Raw genomic sequence first — 19032 nt, 5'->3', positions numbered from 1 at the left:
AAACATTTAAATCTATAAAATAATTATTTTAATTTTATAAAACCGATAAATACGATTTATTAAATATTTTACACCATCACTCCTACACAACAAACTAATTTATTGGTTTCTATGAAAATTTACGCATATTCTGATTCTGGAATTCAAAATCCATTGTAAACGCGATCTAATGAAGCATCTAATTGCACGTGCAACGTGCAAGTAATTCGAGAATGGTGTATTTAGTTTAAAATATTGCAAATGTACATGATCTGTAGGTTATCAAACGTTTTGTATATTCGTCCTTATTTATATTTTATAAAATCGTTGTTTATTTGAAGTAAAAATATTATAGAAAATGGTTGTTTTTACTTGCAATAATTGTGGTGAAACGCTACAAAAGCCAAAAGTTGCGAAGCATTATGAATTTCAATGTCGTTCCGCGCCCTTTTTAACATGTGTCGATTGTTTCAAAGATTTTCGGTAAGTATTAATAAAATTGGTATTTTCTCCATTATTTTTAATTCATTAAGATGTATCTTTGATTGTTTCAAGAGGTGAGGAATATGTAGTCCATACGAAATGTAAAAGCGAAGCTGAAAGATATGGAGGCAAGGATTATGTTCCAAAAGCTGGTGCAAATAAGGGTGAAAGAAAGCAACAAGCATGGATTAATGTAGTAAATAGTCTATTAAATAGTGAAACAAACTTATCAACAGCAGAACGAAACTTTTTAAATATCCTGTCCAAATATGAAAACATTCCACGTAAAAAAAATAAATTTTTAAATTTCATAAAAAATGCAGTGGGTAATAGAGCAAATCAATCAGTAGTTAATTCTGTGTGGGATAAAATGGAAACAGCTTTTAAGAATAGTACACAAAGTACTAATACACAAAATGGAAAACAACAGCAGGAAAATGGTAAGTTCACAACCAGCACTTTAATGCTTATTTAACTATAATTATAAATTTCTGTAACATTATGTTTAATATGTGAATAGATAAAACAAGCGAAAAAGTAAATAATGGAGAAGATGCAAATACACATCAAGAAAATAATATAGTTGAAAATCAGAATAATGAAAATTTAGACAGAGAAAATCAAACTGAAGATCATTTGAATAAAAATAAAGTGAATGGCATGGGAAATGCTGACGCTGATACTGTTAATAATGTTAAGAAAAAGAAATCGAAAAAGAGAACAATATCCGAAATAGTACAGCAAGCGGATGAACCTATTGTCAAGAAAAAAAATAAACATGCTGTAGAGGCTACAGAAGAACCAGTTTCTAAGAAGAAAAATGAAGATATTGTTACGGATGTTCCTGCAAAAAAAAGCGAAGATGCTTTACTTTCTGAAACATCAATCAATCACTGTGATGATACTGTAGAAAAATCAACCTTCAATTGGAGAGATACCATCTTAGATATAGTAAAGAGTAAAGGAGAAATTTCCTTAAAAAAATTACAGAAAAAGGTACTTTCACGGTATATGAACTCATGTTCAAATAATATATCGGAAGAAAAAGCATCTAATAAATTCAATAAAAAATTGAAAAAGATATCAGAAATAACCATTTCTGATGAGAAAGTAACTTTAGCTTAAATTGATTGACACTTTTTCAAAGGAAGTACAACATCATCAGTAACTTATAACATTAACATACAGTAATTTATAACATTAACATACAACATTATTGCAATGAAAATATAAATTACTTTCACATAAAACAAAGGCTAAAAAATTACTGTTATGATCTTTGTCCATTTTATGAATCAATGTCTGCAAATTATTTTTAAGTGCGTTCAATTCTTTATCCTCCTTTCTTTCAAATTCTAAGCTAGCTTTTAATTCTTTTACTGTAAATTTTATTAAAAATTCGTGTTATGACAATAATGTGTAATTGGAGCTCTTACATATTCAACACTAGGATCGTGGAAAATGAATAGTAGTGAACGCCAACGTCGTAGTGAGTAAAGATACTTATGTGTTTATTGGAGAATAGAATATTGTGTTTGAAAGTGATTGTCTGGAAACAATAACGTTCTAGCTTGCTCTCAAAATGGATACATAGTACCAGGATTACCGGAGAACTATCTTCGTAATTCTAAACAGTTTGATATTCTGAAAGTAGCTCTTGCGAGCACCAGTTAGAAGCATGTTATCTCAAATACAATAATTGAAGAATTAAACGTTCGATTTAATTGCATTTTTCTTTTCGAATACAGAAATCATGAAAAATTAATTAGGGCGAAGTTTAAATGCTTAAGTTTTAGTTAAATTAATAATTTAAAAAATCAAGTACCATAAAGTAAGAAAAATTAAATATGTAAATATGATTGTAACATTCAAATTACAAATGTCATAAGAACTTCAAAAAAAGAAGAAAATACAAAAAGAGCAGCAGCAGAACTGATGAAATAAGAATATCAAATTAGCCTTATTTTGGGATTTTGAAATTTTTAATTCCAGTTTATGCAGTAAATGCTACATACGTATTGATGGTTATTGTAAGTAAAAACAATTAATCTAATTACATTGAACTACATTCATTCGTACAAAATTACGAAACTGCTGAGCACTTTCAATCTAAAATTATCTGTAGGTGATGAATATGCTTCATTGTAACCGTTTACAGTCTATAGTGAATCTATAGCTTGATCTAACAACTTTTCTTTCTACGTTATTCTTTCCTTTTTTCAGGAATATTGTAGACAATAATCAAAGACCTAAATTTTTATATATCCCTAATCACAGTCTCACTTCATTCGTAGATTAAAAGAAACTGAAAGAAATTGTAAAGTGTAGGCACAGATCAATTTTCACTGAACAAGGTTCTGTGAGTTCTATCGCATAATAAGTTCTCGACAAGTTTCTTATCGTCTATCTGAGAGTAAAAATTTGCGAATTTGCTCTTATATGGATACACAATTTAAGAATACTCTCGGGAACAACTATCAGAAGAAACTCGACACATACTTTAACGTAATTGGCACAAATGCCAAGTACTCGGGTTCGATTTCGGACACTATCGTCCCAATTTTTCACAATTCTACAGCAATGATTCTGTGAATGCTCTTTAATTGAAATATTGTGAAGAGCATTTGCAGAATTATTAGTCTGCTTCTGTTACTGGATCATTTATACCTATCAAAATCAAAAATAGCACGAAATTACTTATGCGATTATGTATGTTGTTATGTATCATATTTTTTATTCTATAACATGAATTGTAGAATTGGGGAAAATTGGGAAGATTAGATCAAAATCTACAAGAGCATTCTTCTGCTTTTAGTTTATATACATTTTCATTTCTTTTTAGTGTGTTCATTTGTTCTTAAAGTTTATTGTATCTTATTCGTATCAACAGTAACAAAATATTGTTATACAAGATGTATCGTAGAAAAACATTTATTGTTTTTTTTTTTTTTTTTAAATAAGATGAATAGATAAAACTTGTTGAAAGTATCACAGAATTTATCTAAAATTAGTCTATCAATGAACAACTATAAAATATATAAAATATTGTGACAACAATAAATAGTACAATATTAATTTTTTATAATGTAAAATTACTGTAAAGAACATGCTCACTTGGAAGTATTCCAAAAGAATATTAAATATGGAACTTTTAAATAAATGTTTTAAACAAAATATTTGCTTAGGATAGATTGAACTCTGGTATCCAGTCTTTAGCATATTTGTGATCTTTAGAAAAGAGTCTTTGACAGGAAGAATGACTTGAAAGTTGGTAATAAAATTCGAAGATTTAATATTTATGTTAAATATTTGAAAATTTATATAAATACCAAGCATGATTACTCGTGGTAGCCAAAAGGCCCCATGTAAGTACTTTGGAATCATTTGGACCAAAGCTTATTAACTGTTGATCAAACAATTGAGTAACTGTTCCACCAAGTGCAGTAAGAATTGCAGTTCCAGCACAAATGTCCCACTTTTTTATTGCAGTCATGTGAACATATGCAGTTACATTTCCACTTACAACCTCTAGAAATTTGTAACCTAATCATAGATAATATAATAAATTTGCTGATTCATAACAATAGAGCAGAGATTAATCAAATAATAAAGTCAGTACAATTACCTGCACCTGCTGCTGAAACAATTTTTACATCTTTACCAAATGCAATCTTAGTAACATTGTGAATTTGGCCTGCATGTGATTGTGATACAATCAATATTGGTGTTCTCTCATCTTCTAACTGGTTTATTAAAAAGAAAGAATTTGTAGGACATGTTATTAATATTTTTTGTGTATGTTACCTTAAGCAGTACTTGTAAATTTCTTGAAATTGCGTGATTAGTCCATGACCAAAACAAACTAGAATTTTGTTTTGTTTCAAATGGTTTAAATATAACACCTATTACAGGTTTTCCTTTAATAGCAACACAAACCATGGTTGTAACATATTGCAGCAAATTCTCTAAATTACAAATAACATATTAATAGAAGAATAATAACTAATTGGTTATATAATATATAAAAACATATAATTTTTATTGGAACCTGTAAATTCCTTTGTTGCATCAAGAGGGTCAATCCATACTGTAATGTCATTTGTATTTATAATTTCATCTTTAATATCATACTCATTTAAAGTATTAATATTATCTTTTATATTTGACACAGTAACTTTATCACAATCCTTTGATGTTTCCTCTGATATTACTGTTATACTTGGAAATGCTTCACGCAAAGAATGATACATTGCACAATGCGATCTATAGTCTGCTTCTGTTACTGGGTCATTTATACCTATCAAAATCAAAAATAGCACGAAATTACTTATGCGATTATGTATGTCGTTATGTATCATATTTTTTATTCTATAACATGAACTTTGTAATATATCTATATCTAATAATGTTCTATATCATTTATACATATAAATGCAATATAAATAATACAGATTACTTAATTACCCTCTTTCGTTTTCCCTTTACTTTGTATTTCAAATTTAGCTTGGTTATGAACTGCTATTACTTCAGAACCACCAATTTCTGCTGCTCTTATAGCGGCAGCAAGAAGTAATTTTAAAGAAATGTTCTTGTTTTGCACATTTGTATACTTTTGTTCATTTGTATACAAACTCCGATTCGTATACAAGTATAACAGACTTAATAATATAATGATCCCACAGATAATAGCTTTCCTCGTTCGAATAGACATTCTGATATGCATAATATATTTCTCCCTCCTATTAAATTAATGTACACGCGTGTCTTCGATTTATTTAATACAGTGAGACATTGTAATTGTCCCATACGCGGCCATTTTTATTTTATTTGAAATTCCCAGTAACATTAGATCTTTATGTCTATGTGCATGATTGACATGAAACTTGAATTCATACGTGCTTCCTTTAATTTTAATATTTTACCATATATTTTGTAAATATTTATTTTCTTTTTAATTTTTTTTAAATGCATTGCATGATGACTTGATATATTAGTAAGGTTATATTAGGTTAGTTGAATGTATCGTAAATTTAATCAAACCTACTAGCATAATATAATTTACGTAGGTAAGTTTAATTTCGCTAATTTTCATATTAAATTATAGAGAAGTTAATGTGAATTAAGTTACAATGAATGAATTAAGTCATTTAATTAATTAAATTATCATTGAATTAAGTAATTTATTTTGAAATGTATCCTATTAATTATCAAATACAAACTATATCATATATGTTATTTTAAACTTATAGCATTATAAAATATTGAAATGATACTAGTCAAATATTATTCAGACCCCTGAAGCATTTCTAGTAGTATCAATAATAAGAAATCGACATAATTTCTCACATTATTCTATAAAAGGTTGAGTTTTATTGATTAAGAATAATACATGTCAGAATTCTAGAGAAATTACGTGCAACTTAGCATATTTCAATTTAAAAAATAGTGAAATAGTGAATAGCATCCTAATTGCCTTTAAGAATTATGTAGAATTAAGTAATATTATACATTCAGATTGTATATATTTATGCTTATAATTAATTTAGATTGCACACCGTGATATTCAGGTAAAATAATTGCTTATACATTTTTTTACTTAAACTGATAACACAGTAACAGATGAAATATTAAATAAAAAGGATAACAAGCGTGATAACATTCTATATTTTTAAGAATACTATCTTAATAATGATTACTGCAATATATTAATTTGATACCATCTTATAGTGCACTTCCTATGCAAATAATGAACTTTCATTGCTTGTCAATATTGTGTGTGCACTTCTCTTGGCTGCATTTTTGTATTTTGTAATTTATACTTTTTCTATTCAACTGTAGGATAATATGTATCATTTATAATAACATCATAATAATTTATAATTTGATAACTCACGCATTTTACATCACTTCTTTATTATAATAAGTAATATGCAGCCTTTGCTTTTTTTTTGTTTTCTAACTTATGCACCTAATTCTTTAAATATGTGATAAAATTACTTCAGCAATTTCATCTATGAAACTTTAATAATTATTTTAAGACACAAAAATGTCATTCCACTTGGTCCAGCAATTGACAAGTTGTTATAACTTTTGCAGTTGCTGTTACACATTGTCATCTGTTTAAAACATAATAGAAAATGCTACATGATTTTTGTAACAAATATTTATTAAATAATCAAAAAATGTTATATCTTATTTTAAAAAAACTTTGTACAACAATAATGTATCAGTTATATGTTATATAATATGATGCTTACCATGATACCACCACTTTGTCTTCTTTGGATTTTTACTGCATGTTTTTACATAAAAGGAATTATCAGGTGGCCTCTTCTGCAGTAAAAAACAGTTATCTAAGTATCTTTTTAGTAGGTTTATATAAAAAATTTTCTTTCTTACCTTTTCTTTACAACTGCTCAACATCGATACAATACTTAAACAAATACTTTGCACACTCAAAGCTGGAGACCAATCTTCAGTTAAAATGGATAAACAGATATGACCATTACTGTAAATATGTGGATGTATCGGTATATTTCCACCTATGAAAGTCACTTCTGGCGAATCAAAAGGATATTTAGAACTGAATCTAAATTGCAGTTGAAATTGTTCGCCTTCATATAAGGTACCCTTTGCACCTTCCATGTGAACAATCCATTGTGTTAAATTTTGACTAGTAAGATCTTCATCTACATGTACACCTGGTGGAGGTTCACGTATTAAAGATGTTAACTCCTTCTGTAACCTCCTCTGAAATGATATACACATAGAACTAATAACATGTAGAACTATCCAAACTTTATATAACTATATATTAACAATAAATAAACACATGTAACTCCTATAATTCAATAGAATTGCTTCAAATTTAATAATCATAGTTCAAAATTTTTATAGTTCTAAGCATTTAATAATCACATTCAAAGGAATTCAGTCTATGTTTAATGTTTCAAAAATGCTAATATAATTTTCATATTCTGACCATAAATATTTTATTTCAATTATTTTACACGCATAACTCATGAGATTTTTAAATTATTATATATATTGAAAACCAATCGACATATAATGAATAACATACTGAATCATGTTTCGGAAGCATAATAAAAATTTAGATTCCTATTATTTATAAAAAAGCATTAAAAGCGGAAAAAACTTTCTATGGAGATAGAGTGGTAAGAACTAGCGCGTCTAATTTGACACAAAACGTCATCCGAGTTTGATGAATAATATGCGAATGGATTCTCCCTATAATAACATATATGTAAGGCGACAGTTTTTCAATTTTGTAAAAATACATTGAGAATCGAATAATTTAATTAAATATTGTATCGTGTGAAAATATAAAGATGCACAGAGGCCCAATATGTATTAAAGAAATTTCCTACTAACTTACCTTCGACGGGGACATTGCCGCCATTGTCGATTTATCGCTCATTGCAACATAACATGAATTACTTTGCTTTGTTTATTTCTCGATCGAAAAATGTAAAGTTGCCGCGGCCAGAGCGCATCGCATTTTTTCTATCAAATTTAGTATTACGCCGTCATGCGTTAAAAAATAGCGGTTAGCACGGCAGTCAGAAAACGCGTAGTGGGGATCTACGTAAATCAGATAAATTTAACAGGCATTCCCAAGAGGTACTAAGGCGAGTACATAATATACGATTGTTGCTATACCTATACCCATGGTTGGTAAATATTTGATCAAAGTAGATTAGAACACAACAATTTCGTAACTTGATTCATATTAAAGTCAAATAAACTATAAACCAATTATTTTCGTTTGATGTTTTATAATTTAACATGTTTATCAAGTTTTTCTATGTAAATAATTGTTAAATATTGGTTAAATTACATACTTGATTAAAGTAGATTAAGACATAATATGTAATTTTGTAACCTTGACTGTAAAATAAACAAAAAATCAATTCTTTTCATTTAAAGTCTTTTAGCTTAATATCTTTATAAATATTTTTTCTATAAATAATTGGTAAATATTGGTTAGATATTTGATTAGATAAATATTTTATTAAAGTAAATTAAAACAATAATTTTGTAATTTTAACTCCTATAAAATTCAATTCTTTTCGTGTGAAGTCTTATAATTTAATATAAATTATAAATTTTTACTATACACAAACAATTATTTCTATAAAAAAATGACTGTGACATGCATAATAAAGATTGAGTAGGGAAATATGTATTTTAATTTCTGATTCCGTTTCTTCTGGTCTTTTTTTTTTTGGTTTTGTAAAAAAATAAAAAAATAAAGTAAATATTGTAGAAGGTGAAAAGGAACGTATATAACAGTTAATATTTTTTTGTTTTGTTTAGGGATTAAGTCGTAGATACCGTAGTTTTAATCAATCGATTCTAGGTATATTGCAAATGTTGCATTCTGTTTATTTGCATGGTATGACACGGTATAGAAATGACCGGGAACGTTGGACTTATAAATTGTTTGAAATCATTGTCAATGAAATAAATACACGATTCATTGTATTATTAATTTTATCAATTAATAAAATAAATTTAATAAAATTTACTATTGTATTATAAGTTGTAATGAGATGGTTAAATTCATTCATTAAATTATTTCAATTATGATGCAATAATTCTTAAGAAAATTTATGAGTTATACCTTTATGTAGATAATTATATTTATATAATTATGTTTGTATTAGTTAAATGCATATATATCAATAATCAATTTTATTAGATTTAATGCAATAGGAATGTTATATCATTATTCTTATAAAATTTATTACAAAGACAATCTTTTTGTTCCAGTGTCAATGTAATCACAATATAAATTATTAATGACTTCAGCAGAACACTTTATTAGTTTAATTACTGTGACAAGTGCTAAAAAGTTAGCTACTGCACTTGTCTTGTGTTTTATTCTTTATCATGGATTAATGCACCTCATATATGGTAAAAATATTTACATTTCTTCAATCTTTTTTATGTTGCTTATATTACTTTGCATCAGTAGCATAAATCTTATGAATGTTATTTAGGTAGTGATTCTTGTAAGTGGTTATTAACAGAAGGAAGGTATAAAGGAGATAAAGAATGGCAACCGTATGGCTGTATGATGCATTACTATACACAAACGTAAGAATTTAAATAAAATTTATAGATGTGTGTTATATTTTCTAGAAATATTCTTTCTTCATATAGAGACAGTCGCAGATGTTTAAGATATCTAGCTTTCATGGGCCACCGTAACCATTTTGCATTTATTGGAGATATTAGAGTCAGACAACTGTATAGATCTTTCATATCACAATTTATAGTTGATGGGAAAGTATCAGATTTAACAGAATTACCAGACAATTCTGATTTAAATTTTAATGATGCACAACTTAGATTAAATGTACAATTTTTATGGAGGTCTCAATTGGATAATTTTATGATAGGAGACCTTAGGAGCTGGATGGTAATTATCCATTTTGAATATAAATATTTTCAATTCAATTTAAACTAAATTATATACATATTTAATAATGGGATGCTAATAATTGTTACTTTTCAGAAAACTGATGCACCTAGCTTAATTATTTCAGGCTGTGGAGCAACAACAATTCTTGCTAATAATAATAGTGATGCTCAATTGTATTCTGAGTATAGCATGGGATTAGTGAGACTTGTACAACCGGTAGACTTTTTAGTTAAAAAAAATACAAAATATTTATGGATGCTACAAGATCCTGTATTAAAAGAAAGATTGCCAGCTCAATTATCAGGCATAGATAACAGGCAGATTAATTTATGTAATAAAGCAGCAATAAAGGTAATTTTTATTTAGTTAATTTATAGATAATTGCTTTAAAAAAAGTTTGTTTACATATTGATTATACACAGATACTATCTCATAGTGAGGCTCATATATGGGAAAGCAGTAAACTTGTTGGTGCAGGTGTATTAGAACAAAGCCCAGATGGATATTTAGCGAGTCCTTTGTCTTTAAGACACAAGGTTCAAATATTGTTGAATACTTACTGCAATGATCATATGAATTTTGATGATGGTAGTTGTTGCAGTTACCCAGAACCAGCTACAACATTACAGCTATTAAGCTTATCTGCACTTGCTTTATGGTAATCGTTTTTACATAGTTATATTATATGTTAAGTAAATAGTAAGTAACAATTCGTTACAGTATAGTAATTGGTGGTGGAATGTGGGTGTATAGAAAATTTTGTCAGTATCGAACCGAAATTTCTTACTCACATGTTACCACTGTTGAGGTGGAGAATACTGAAGAAGCAAATAATTCTGAAACTACACAGATCGAACAACCCAAAGTACAAGATTTTTATACATTAATGACATCATTGGCTCTTTTGTCAATCATCTTATATTACTTTTATTTATGCGATAGGTACATGAAAGTACCTTTTTCCATCTGATATTATTAATAATTCCTATTAATAATGAATTTTTATTCGTATTTAGAACAAATTTCTTCATGAAGGAGAATAAATACTACAGTGAATTTAGTTTTTGGTTACCACTTGGATATATATTGGCACTTGGTTTATTTTTTACTGAAGATAGAGAAAGAGGACCAAGAACTTTAAATCGAGAACAAACAGATGAGTGGAGAGGATTAATGCAAGCTGTAGTGTTAATCTATCATGTTACTGGGGCTAAGAACGTTTTGCCCATTTATATGTACCTAAGATTAATTAATTCTGCTTATTTATTTCTTTCTGGATATGGACATTTTTGTTATTTTTGGCAAACAGGCGATGTTTCTTTAGTGAGATTTGCACAAGTATGTATTATTCAAATATTAATTATCATGCATATGAATGACGTATTAGATATATGTATTTGTTATTTTTCAGGTAATGTTTAGACTAAACTTCTTAACAGTGTCTCTATGCCTTTGTATGAATAGGCCATATCAGTTTTACCATTTTGTTCCATTAGTTTCATTTTGGTTTTTAGTCATTTATTTCTTAGCATGGCTACCACCAAGAATATATTCTGGTAATTTGAACGAATATGGACCCAGAGCTTTGCTTTATCTCGCATTGAAACTTTTAGGTCTTGTATCAATGATTACAATATTGTACATGTCAGAGGTATCAATTTATAAATTATCTACATATAAGATATATATTATAATAAAAATGTACAATGTATGATCGTTTAATAGGTATTCTTTGAAAAAGTATTTGTAACAAGGCCTTGGAAAGCATTATTTGTTACAACTGATGACGATATACGGGAATGGTGGTCACATTGGAGGGTGGATAGATATAGTGTGGCTTGGGGTATAACTTTTGGGGCAGCTCTTGTAGTTTTGCAAAGGATAGATCACATTCCAGGAACTGCATTATCTTCCTTGCTAGCATTAATTTCTCTAACCGCTTATACTACTTTTACGATATTGTGTCATTCAGTATCTGAATGTGAAGAAATTCACTCATATATTGCGTTCATACCAGTAATTATCTATACACATATAATATTTTCAAATTTATTTTCAAACGATTAAATTTCAACTTTTTAATTACAGATTATAGGATATATAGCGCTTAGAAATGCATCATTAGCATTACGTGGCAAACACTCAGCTCTTTTGGCTGGTTTAGGTCGCATTAGCTTAGAAACTCTAGTCGCACAAGGTCACATTTGGTTGGCAGCAGATTCACATGGCGTACTAGTTTTATTGCCTAGGTTTCCAGTATTAAATCTGTTAGTCACATCATTCATCTTTATATGTGCAAGTCATGAAGTAAGTATTTAATTATTTTTATATTTGGAATTGATTATGTTCAGTGTTATATGTTGATCTTTTTAGAGTCTAAAATGTATCATAAATATTTCATTTACTTTGACAGATACATAGATTAACCCAGGTACTAGCACCATATGCAGTACCAAATGATTGGAGACTGGTGGCTCGTAACTTGTTATTATTTATTGCGGTGCTTGTACCTATTGGTATTCATGATGGAATGTTCTGAAAGACATTTTTATATTATTCACTGTATGAAAGACATTTTATGTACATGTAAATATAACTGTGTAGTAACTGTGTAAGTTCATAACATTTTATCATGAAAGCTTTGTGAAAGAGAAGAATATTTAAAGAAATTGGTACTTATTTAGTTTTTTTCTTACTTTATTAGTTTTTATAAAGAGGAAAATAAATAAGTCAAAACACAAGAATGTGTCTGTTTCTAAAATATTTATACATTATTTATATGTATATATTTTCATCTTTTAGATTGATAAATAGAACATATACAATTTACAACTTGTAGTTACTTATTATTTTTTTAAAATAACATCATTATGTATTATTTATATATTTACTTAGATAATTCGTCTATCTTAAAAATTTATTAATGCTAATTATATTTTGTATTGTGTATTAAATTATCATGTTTCACGTGACTAGTATACACATCATAGCCTAGAGATATAGTATTATCATAAAGCACTCTATATCTATTTGGCAGAAAGTAAAAATTAAAAATTTGGGCTGGTGGCCAAATAACCCATTCTGCTATGTACAATTTATGTGCTTTCTTAATAATTTCATCTTTTAATTCTGTCCACGTACTTTTTTCTAAAATAGCTAATGTTAAAAAAAACATTGTGATGCAAAGTGGAGAACATACTAATTGATCGATAACAACCTTTTTCAAAACAATATTAATCGTACGGCCTGGTAATCTATTATCTAGATATTTATACCAATAATGACATACTATACCAATAGACATGCCAGATAATGCCATGTTTCGTGTTCTATTTAAATTCCATTTATCCCACTCATTCTATAATAGAACAAATTATAACATATATACTTCAATTGTATATCAAAACAAAGGGAATACTGCATTGGAATAAAAATTTGAAATAAGTACCTTCAATATTTCATAATGTTGTTCTAATACATCTCCCATGGCAGAAAGAGAAATAGATATTGTTACATTTGTATAAAGTAAATATTTTTGAGAAAATAACTTTTCTTTAATTACAGGTACTTTGTTCAAAATTAAACTTAGATTTCTAGTAATGCTCATAATCTAAAAAAAAAAAAATATGAAATAATTCTCTTAATAGCTATAATTTTGAGGTTAAATATTGAGGTTAGTTTATAATCTGTTGCATTTATGAATAAAATTTTCTTTAATTAAAACAAATATTGCAAATTATTAAAATAATAATTAATAAACTCACAGGTAGAAATAAAAATTCGACACACTGTTTAACATTGACAGTTATTTTCGTTAATATCTATAATGGAAAAATCTTTTTCACCAAATATTGTCCTACACGTTTCATAAAATTAGTAAAAATTAGATTAGGTATTTTAATATGATAATTTCACTTTAACTTATGTCCACAGTATTTAGATTCAAATTATTTTTGAGAATAACGTAGATCACAAATTTAAATTGTTTTATCTAGATGTAGAAGATTTAGAAATTTGAATACCGTGTTTATATGAATTTATTATGCATATACATAAATAATGGAGATTATGCTTATTTTGTATATAAAAATGCAAAATTGTATATCAAAAACCAAATTTATATTAAGGAAAATTAAAACCATGAATATTGTTAAAGATCAATTAATCCCAAAATTTTAAATAAAATATACAATTTACTCTTTGAGAAACTCTCACATTCTTTCATAACTTATTTGATTTTTGATTCTCTATTATTTTAGCTCATCTATTTTGTTACGTGAAATTACATTTATTTATTTACGTTTCTATTTACGATCCGATGATTCACCACAATACTGAATCATTAATAGGATCACTTAATAGAATTGCTCAAAGTACTGTTACATACATTTTAAGTACTTACTTATTAAATTGTTTGCAATATTTTTTTGTAATTTGGTAATGAAGTTCGAGTATTTTCAAAATGCATAAAAATTATAATAATAAAGAATATTTCATTTATTAAATATTATATTTTGAAACATCAATCAATCAATCTTTGCTTACCAGAAATGAGTGTAATTTAATTTAAATTTCGCGCGCTAATGATAGAGATAATTAATTCTCGTTGGCTTGGCGCCTAAACTGACAAAACGGGCGGGACTTTATGCGCGCACTGTTATCGGTGTGGAAGGTTACGGCGATTGGAAATCCGTAAGTATTTCAGTCAGAATTTTGAACATTTAACGGATTTCTTCTGGTATACACACACGCATATATATTCGTATATAAAAAAGATGTCTCAGCCGTCAGTAACGGCGTATTTTAATACACGTAAACGACAAGCAAGTGACGATTTACGAAACAAGGCTAAAGTTTTGCTTCTTGATCGGGAAGAATCGAGAGTTGTGAATAGTCAGACTCCAACTAACGAAGATAATTTTGAATCATCGGGAACATTGACTCCAATTCAAGAAGAAAAAACAATGGTAGTAAGTCCGGAGACTGTTGTGGTACCTGGAAGAGAATTAGCGACTGATCATACGTTAAAACCTAATACAGCTGTAAGGAACATTCAGTTTGATTCTCCTAAATCTAGTGCTCAAAAAACGCCTAAATATAATGTTCGTGCACGAGTTGCACGTACACGAAAATCATCTAGTGAAGAAGGACAACTCGATATCAGAGAAAGCTTTCAAAAGATCACAGAAGACTTGGATATGAAGAAAGTGCTCTTTGAGAAGAAAGGTGCACTGAGCCCAAGAAAGAAGCTTCCAGGAACACCTAAGAAGAACAACGATTTTGGTGAGAGTTCATTAACTAATTGTACAACGCCAAAGAAAAGTTCAACTATGGACAAACTGGCAAAGCAAGAGCTGTCTTTAAATGATATAAAAAATAAAATTAGTAAATCTTCCAAATTTTCGGAATTGAAAACTTCTCTTGCTCGGTTTAAAAATTGTGAACAAAGGCTAGAGCAATTGTATAAAAATGATAAGAAACCACAAATACAGAAATTTGAGAAGATCCAACTTGAAATACCTGTTAGGTAAGATATTTGTGAAATTTCTATTCTGCTATACAATTTAATTTAAATGTTTTTATAATATTCACGTTGTTATTTACAGCCCACAAAAGTCGTATAAATCTCCAAGTAAAATTTTATTGAGTCCTTTGAAGGATAAACAATTAATGAATGCCAGTCCTCAACGTAGAATTTTATTTGAACCTAAAGAATCAACCCCAAGCCCTGTGAAAGGTACCCCAATAAAAGCACCAGCTTATCAGCGGTATTCATCACTTGCTGAAAGTGGCACTTCTGGTTTGCCATTGCCATATCATTATAAATTTTTAGCAGAGGCATTCAGATGCGTAGATACAGTATGTTATTTCTGATATAAAAACTAGCATTATATTTGTCTTTAATATATATTTGTAATTACATACTGCATTATCAATTTTATAGGTTTCTGCAATGCTGTTCAATCGTAAAGAAACAATAACTTTCAAGAAGCTAAAGCCTGCAGTTCAAGAGTTATTGCGTAAAAATTTCACGTTGGAACATCTAGCGCAAATGAAAACCATTTTCCCAGATGCGTACATTTACAGCCAGGAGAAGCATCGTGCATTTGGTTCTTCGTCTAAACAGGATAAATATGAATTACTTCTGACACCTATTGTTGAAGAAAAAGATGGAAGAAATACTCCAGATGCAGATGATGTTTTGAAAACAGCATCTGAAGCTAGTATGGGGCCGCGAGTATTACTTGACAGACGAAGGAAATTTTACAATGTCTTGCTTGGTATTGGTTTTGTATAAAAATTGTTGACAGATTTGTTATAACTATCTTAACGTTTTCTTATCTTTGGATTGCAGATAAAGTAAAAGAGGAGCATGAGAAATTCTTACTTAATTTGGAGACACCAATGCACATCTCGAAGGAAAAGATTCTGCGTTGGCATCCTGAATTTGATGTTGAAACATGTAAAGTAATTGAACAGGCTGAGTTGCCACAACCACCTGATGTAGAAAGGATGACAAGTGCAAAAGATGTTCTTGGTAAGAACAAAAGCATGTACCTCCTTACTTGATATACTTTAAATTTTAAACTAATTTCTTACGGTTTTTTTAGATAAAGCAAAATCATTATTCAATTGCGGTACTCGCATGGAGAAAGCATTGCAGCGATTAGCAGAAGCAAAGATGACTTCAAAGAATGTTTCTCCAAAAAAAGATGAAGTAAGCACAGCTACCCAAACCGAGGGTGGTGTACAAAAGGTTAATATTACAGTTGTGGATACTCCACCTGCCACACCTATTGTAAACAAGAATCATCATCTTACTAGTGCACTGAAAGGCATACCAAAGGCTCTTCTTGAGAAAGTAAATATTTTCATTTTTATTTCTCATTGTTTTGTTCGTATTTTAATGACGAAAATTTTGTTACACATTAGGTTCGTGCTAAACAAGCTGCTAAGGCATTGGAGGCTATGACACGTCCACCAAATGCAGAAAAAGAGGCTGTAATGTATTCAAGATTACCGGAATTAGTGAAAGTTCTGCGTAATATTTTCGTAGCTGAAAAAAAAGGAGTTTTAACATTAGAATTTGTAATTACCAAATTAGAGAACTCGTTTAGAGCTAAATTATCTCCTGCTGAACTAGAGGACCATCTACGTTTATTGTGTAAACTGCTACCCACGTGGTCTAGCATACATAATGTTCGAAAAGTGGATTACTTGAAGTTGCAAAAGGAAATCGATCTTACAAAAGTAATAAAAAGATTAGAAATTATGGCTAATGACAAAGTAAAGTCATCATGACATTTATTACATTATTGATCATTTTTTGCTTTAAATTAAATTATGTATATGGTTTTCAATTCTAACAATTTCATTTATATTTTGTAAAGTACATATTTGCTATTAGTTATTATTGCACTATGTTCATGTATTTAAAGAATTCTATTTTAAGAAATAGTTCGGTTATGATTAAAAAAAATAAATCAAGTTCTTTCTTGCTCGAAAAAAAAATTTTTAGTATTATATAACGATAATACAATTTTCTATATAATAACTATATGCACACACCACACACACTACATTTTTTTCAATTTAGAAGTTTACTGTTAGACTAGAAGTTTAATTCACTGCCAAATATTTATACAAATATACACACAATATATTATGTGATGCAATTAAATATTAAATATTTTTGATGAAAAATTATTTGATTTTTCGCTCTTTTATATATAAGAGTCATCTATTATATAGAGAATAAAAATCGAAATTTTAAACATTTTTATGTAATTGTTTATTCAATGACAAAAGCAATATCGGTAAAAATTCGTTTATCTACAGCTGATACATTGAATATTTTTCCTACATATTTAATCAATGGTAAAATAGATTAAATTTGACTAGGTTTTTAGTTCATCCTAACCTATTTTATTACCTTGTTGATTTATACACAATCGTAAAAACCTTGTGTAAAAGTATTTCAGTGATATACATTAAATCTTGTATATATATTTAAATATATATATACAACTAAAAATCATGTTTTTAACCAATGTATTGTTTAAAAAAGTTAAAAGCAAGTGAGTATGTGTAAATCAAAATATAATTTAATTACAAGTAGAGATTAGGTTAGTTTCTATATAGAATATCATTTTTTAAAGAGATTACCTCTTTGATTAACATTATTACAACATGTTACATGTAAAAAAGCTATTCGTAATAAAAAAAATATTCATTCTTATATACACAACACATGTATGTAAGTATACAAATTTATGTTTATGTTTACATTAAAAGATCAAATTCTAAATAGTTGCTTAATATCGTGTAATTTTTATTTATAGACATATTTTAGTACTCGTAGAAAGTGTAGCAAGTGGTCACAAGTATATAAGAATTCGAGATAGGTTAGCAGATAAATTAGAAGGAGTATGGTTTGATCCTTATGGTAAGTTTACTTTAGTATTCCATGACTATTACATACATTTATGTAGTATGTGTACAGTTGTACACAGTTTCAAGTTATATTGAAAAATTATATATAAAATTATTATTTCTAGTTCGAGAATATGTCCTTTATCGGGAATTGAAGAAAGTTAAAAGTTTATAAATATTAACTTAAGAAATGATTCCACTATTATAACTTATTCAATCAACACTTGTAAACTAAATTTTACAAATATTATTGTATAGAATGAATAAAATAATATTCAATTAATCAAAAATGTGACTAATGTATTATTTTGCTTAACCAAATTTTTGAAAACAATATACTTTTCTATATAAGCCTTTCAGAAGTCAAATTGATCAACTCCAATTTTCATAAATTTCTTAATTTCATTAATAGATATTCAATTAGTATTCCATTTCTAAGAAACAGGTACTTTAATTCTGTAGGTTTATTTATTAGATCAAACTGCCATAAAAAATAAATAATGAATTCCAAAGTGAATTATCTATTTTTCAATTCAAATTCTCTATTTTCCAATTTATGAAATTGATCAATTTCTGAACATATGTAGTGTCAAGACAAAAGAATCAATTGTTATGTGAAAAGCAAGATGTCATAGTAAATGGTTTTAAATAGAGCATAATATGGATATCAAACATTTTGCTTGATTTAT

At 28.0% G+C, this 19032-nt stretch overlaps 7 protein-coding genes across 12 annotated transcripts; 4 read left to right on the top strand and 3 right to left on the bottom strand.

Moving 5' to 3' along the window:
- The first annotated feature begins 35 nt into the window (after window positions 1–35).
- Window positions 36–1774, top strand: LOC100649577 (cell growth-regulating nucleolar protein). The gene is made up of 3 exons (XM_012309956.3): window positions 36–462; window positions 535–902; window positions 983–1774. The coding sequence occupies exons 1-3, from the start codon at window positions 338–340 to the stop codon at window positions 1585–1587; spliced, it is 1098 nt and encodes a 365-aa protein (XP_012165346.1). The 5' UTR covers window positions 36–337; the 3' UTR covers window positions 1588–1774.
- A 1963-nt stretch (window positions 1775–3737) lies between these two features.
- On the bottom strand, window positions 3738–5486 carry LOC100649019 (putative inositol monophosphatase 3). The gene is made up of 5 exons (XM_012309957.3): window positions 4927–5486; window positions 4511–4759; window positions 4267–4427; window positions 4088–4205; window positions 3738–4005 (listed from the first exon to the last, which is right to left on the bottom strand). The coding sequence occupies exons 1-5, from the start codon at window positions 5183–5185 to the stop codon at window positions 3764–3766; spliced, it is 1029 nt and encodes a 342-aa protein (XP_012165347.1). The 5' UTR covers window positions 5186–5486; the 3' UTR covers window positions 3738–3763.
- A 323-nt stretch (window positions 5487–5809) lies between these two features.
- Window positions 5810–8103, bottom strand: LOC100648710 (ubiquitin-conjugating enzyme E2 W). Of its 2 annotated transcripts, none has more exons than XM_003396311.4 (4): window positions 7859–8103; window positions 6862–7212; window positions 6720–6795; window positions 5810–6578 (listed from the first exon to the last, which is right to left on the bottom strand). In XM_003396311.4, the coding sequence occupies exons 1-4, from the start codon at window positions 7898–7900 to the stop codon at window positions 6565–6567; spliced, it is 483 nt and encodes a 160-aa protein (XP_003396359.1). In that variant the 5' UTR covers window positions 7901–8103; the 3' UTR covers window positions 5810–6564. The 2 variants fall into 2 exon arrangements, with proteins under 2 accessions (XP_003396359.1, XP_048263486.1); XM_048407529.1 differs by lacking the exon at window positions 7859–8103 and adding an exon at window positions 7544–7579.
- On the top strand, window positions 7971–12654 carry LOC100648596 (N-acetylneuraminate 9-O-acetyltransferase). Of its 5 annotated transcripts, none has more exons than XM_020863612.2 (12): window positions 7971–8103; window positions 9256–9399; window positions 9486–9582; window positions 9649–9907; window positions 10004–10261; window positions 10333–10568; window positions 10631–10852; window positions 10927–11248; window positions 11322–11561; window positions 11636–11926; window positions 11999–12217; window positions 12324–12654. In XM_020863612.2, exons 2-12 carry the CDS (start codon window positions 9285–9287, stop codon window positions 12447–12449), a joined length of 2385 nt encoding a protein of 794 aa, XP_020719271.1. In that variant the 5' UTR covers window positions 7971–8103; window positions 9256–9284; the 3' UTR covers window positions 12450–12654. The 5 variants fall into 5 exon arrangements, with proteins under 5 accessions (XP_020719271.1, XP_003396358.1, XP_012165342.1 ...); XM_003396310.4 differs by having other exon boundaries at window positions 8016–8153; XM_012309952.3 differs by lacking the exon at window positions 7971–8103 and adding an exon at window positions 8663–8842.
- LOC100648824 (mpv17-like protein 2) lies at window positions 11946–14220 on the bottom strand. The gene is made up of 3 exons (XM_003396312.4): window positions 13675–14220; window positions 13359–13520; window positions 11946–13268 (listed from the first exon to the last, which is right to left on the bottom strand). Exons 2-3 carry the CDS (start codon window positions 13515–13517, stop codon window positions 12837–12839), a joined length of 591 nt encoding a protein of 196 aa, XP_003396360.1. The 5' UTR covers window positions 13518–13520; window positions 13675–14220; the 3' UTR covers window positions 11946–12836.
- Window positions 14221–14471: 251 nt separating this feature from the next.
- Window positions 14472–17212, top strand: LOC100648475 (DNA replication factor Cdt1). The gene is made up of 6 exons (XM_048407594.1): window positions 14472–15437; window positions 15517–15769; window positions 15855–16191; window positions 16266–16448; window positions 16522–16805; window positions 16844–17212. The coding sequence occupies exons 1-6, from the start codon at window positions 14686–14688 to the stop codon at window positions 17210–17212; spliced, it is 2178 nt and encodes a 725-aa protein (XP_048263551.1). The 5' UTR covers window positions 14472–14685.
- A 609-nt stretch (window positions 17213–17821) lies between these two features.
- LOC100648361 (39S ribosomal protein L33, mitochondrial) lies at window positions 17822–18633 on the top strand. The gene is made up of 3 exons (XM_003396308.4): window positions 17822–17988; window positions 18253–18356; window positions 18469–18633. The coding sequence occupies exons 1-3, from the start codon at window positions 17948–17950 to the stop codon at window positions 18516–18518; spliced, it is 195 nt and encodes a 64-aa protein (XP_003396356.1). The 5' UTR covers window positions 17822–17947; the 3' UTR covers window positions 18519–18633.
- The last annotated feature ends 399 nt before the right edge of the window (window positions 18634–19032 follow it).

Source organism: Bombus terrestris, chromosome 7 (assembly GCF_910591885.1).
Source record: "Bombus terrestris chromosome 7, iyBomTerr1.2, whole genome shotgun sequence".
NCBI lineage: Eukaryota > Metazoa > Arthropoda > Insecta > Hymenoptera > Apidae > Bombus > Bombus terrestris.
This window is presented reverse-complemented; position numbering and strand designations above follow the sequence as displayed.